The sequence below is a fragment of the Lipotes vexillifer genome, unplaced genomic scaffold (assembly GCF_000442215.2).
Source record: "Lipotes vexillifer unplaced genomic scaffold, Lipotes_vexillifer_v1.1 scaffold861, whole genome shotgun sequence".
Classification (NCBI taxonomy): domain Eukaryota; kingdom Metazoa; phylum Chordata; class Mammalia; order Artiodactyla; family Lipotidae; genus Lipotes; species Lipotes vexillifer.
The window spans coordinates 388,532-391,443 of NW_006784231.1; the positions used below are offsets into that span (position 1 = coordinate 388,532).

Here is a 2,912-nt window from a genome sequence, read left to right on the forward strand (position 1 = left end):
CCCCACCCCACCCCCACCCGCCACCTCAGCACCACTCTTGCCTTTTGAGACAGACCACATTCTGACTATGGAATGTGTATCTCTCTAAACAAACCTGCTTTCGCTTTACTATGGCTTGCTCTTGAATTCTTTCCTGCGCAAAGCCAAGGACCCTCACTTGGTGGCCTGTCCCAGGGACTCACCCAAGACCTGGGACATGACCATACTCATGTGCCCCATTTTTCCTGCAACAGGAAGAGCCTGAGGAAAGACTAGTTTGGTTAAAGTATTTTGAATGTCAAACTGGTATGTGTCAAACAGAAGAACCACCTCTATTTTGGTTACATTTATTTTTAAAAATAAAAGCAAACCAGGGGAACTTCCCTGGTGGCACAGTGGTTGAGAGTCCGCCTGCCAACGCAGGGGACACACGTTTGAGCCCTGGTCCGGGAAGATCTCACATGCTGCGGAGCAACTAAGCCCGTGCACCACAAATACTGAGCCTGTGCTCTAGAGCCTGTGAGCCACAAGTACTAAGCCCGAGTGCCACAACTACTGAAGCCCGTGTGCCTAGAGCCCGTGCTCGGCAAAGGAGAGGCTACCGCGATGAAAAGCCCATGCACCACAACACAGAGTAGCCCCCGCTCACTGCAGCAACAAAGACCCAACACGGCCATAAATTAATTAATTAATTAAAACAAAAAAACCAAACAAGCGTTGATTATAAGAAAAAAGAAACCCTGTCTCACCAGAAGGTCTGATAATTGGGCAGAACTGCTATAGAAGTTATCAAGAGTTGCTTTATAGAAGTAAAAATTTCAAAGTTGCTGAACTAGGATACTCTTACATATTCAAAAAAGTACTGCATGTTTTCTTTAAGAAAGAGGCTGTTTTATGATCCACTAGAATGACACCTGATGAACAAATACTATAAAACTTAATCCTAAAAATTTTGTTTTGTTTTTCTAAAAATCCTCTACATATAATCACAGAGAAATGTGACAACTACTGGATGCAAAAGGGAAGCTGTACTGGTTTTGCTTAATGCTTGCATCATCACAGAGATACAACACAAGTGGTGGTGCAATCCAGTGTCAGTATCATAATACTCTAAGTTAACATTTTCACCTTTGCTTCCTTTTTTTAAAAAAATTAATTTATTTATTTATTTTTGGCTGTGTTAGGACTTTGTTGCTGTGAACGGGCTTTCTCTAGCTGCAGCGAGCAAGGGCTACTCTTCGTTGCAGTGTGTGGGCTTCTCATTGCGGTGGCTTCTCTTGTTGCGGAGCATAGACTCTAGGTGCACAGGCTTCAGTAGGTGTGGCACGCAGGCTCAGTAGTTGTGGCTCTCGGGCTCTAGAGTGCAAGCTCAGTGGTTGTGGTGTGTGGGCTTAGTTGCTCTGCGACATGTGGGATCTTCCCGGATCAGGGCTCGAACCCATGTCCCCTGCCTTGGCAGGCGGATTCTTAACCACTGGGCCACCAAGGAAGTCCCTGCTGCCTTCTTTTGTTTTTTTCCTGATGTACTTGAAGGTACTAGAAAAAATCTCACTAGAAAATTTATCATCACCAGATAGTGTTATGAAATATGATCGACACTTCGGCAAACACTTCCCACAACTAAAGTTGAAGATAAGGTTTCCCAAACAGTTGCTTTACTAGGGTAAACTTGTCTAACCTCAAACAACAGGTAGCGGAGCAGTATTTTTTAAAAAGAAGGTTCTGTGCATTTGGAAACTAAGTCAAAACATCAGTATTGATTTATACCAAGGCCAATCATTCAGACAATTAAATACAGTAGTATATAATACAAACAAAAATACTTTATAAATACAATCTTTTATTTTAAACTTCTCCTTGTTAAAAATGAATCAGTAAGCATCCTGGTAATCACACCAACAAATATTTTGTTAGTTATAAGGGCAAGCTGAATTCATAACAAAAAAATATAATTATGTTATAGTATGAAACAAATAATTAAAATAGATTATTCTTACTTTGACTTACTTATTCAAAAACCACTGAAATCAAACATTTCATTTTCTACAGATTTATAATATTCTTCCCTGTAAAGAACTAAAGAGAAAGTGATTCTGTATAATCAGCCATAATATGCACAGATTCCTAATGCCTCCAGTTATTTTTGTAAAACTTAGAACAATACCTAGTACAATACCTAGTTGCTTCTAGTCGTCATTAAGATTTTAGTTCTGTTCCTTGAATTATATTCCGAATCCTCTCAGCATCATTTTGTACAATTTTGTTGGATGGATCAATCTTAAGGGCAGCTTCATAATCCTGTAGGCCTATATTTATATAGTAATGATGATGAATAAAATATTTTATAAATACTTGTGTTATCTAAACAATATTTTTAAAAAATAAAAAGAATCATTAAATCCATGGTTCAGCACAAGCAACAGGTTTTAGATTCCCATTTTCACATACATGGTCTCTAAGAGACTGAAGAAATTTTTCAGTAATTTCAGAAATAATTATGATTTCATTCAAGATTCAGTAAGAAACAGTTTTTTTAAACTGAAATACAAATAAGCTAACAGCTTAAATTCATTAAAGCATGAATAGACTCAAAACTCATATAACAAAAGGACATTTTTATCACCTCAATGAAAAAGTAATAAATGTCATCTTATTTCAAAATTCTAGATTTTAAAAAATAATTTTGGTAGACTCAATCCATACTTTATATAATTTACAGACTATAGTTTGTGCTCTTTTTTTTTTTTCTAATTATCCTATCTACAAAATTTCTTTGAGGAAAATTGGTTAAAAAGGAAAGCATTGTGGACTGGTTGTTAAAAATATATAACTGAATCTCGGGCTTCCCTGGTGGCGCAGTGGTTGAGAGTCCGCCTGCCGATGCAGGGGACGCGGGTTCGTGCCCCGGTCCGGGAAGATCCCACATGCCGCGG

At 38.3% G+C, this 2,912-nt stretch overlaps 1 protein-coding gene across 1 annotated transcript in view; it reads right to left on the bottom strand.

Annotated features, from left to right (window-relative positions):
• Positions 1–1,802: 1,802 nt before the first annotated feature.
• DNAAF4 (dynein axonemal assembly factor 4) overlaps positions 1,803–2,912 on the bottom strand; it is a gene marked incomplete at its 5' end in the record, with an annotated part of 77,620 nt that continues 76,510 nt past the window's right edge. The window contains one exon of the mRNA XM_007456616.1: positions 1,803–2,285. Within this exon, the coding sequence (XP_007456678.1) occupies positions 2,176–2,285 (110 nt within the window). The remainder of the gene's footprint in view (positions 2,286–2,912) is intronic.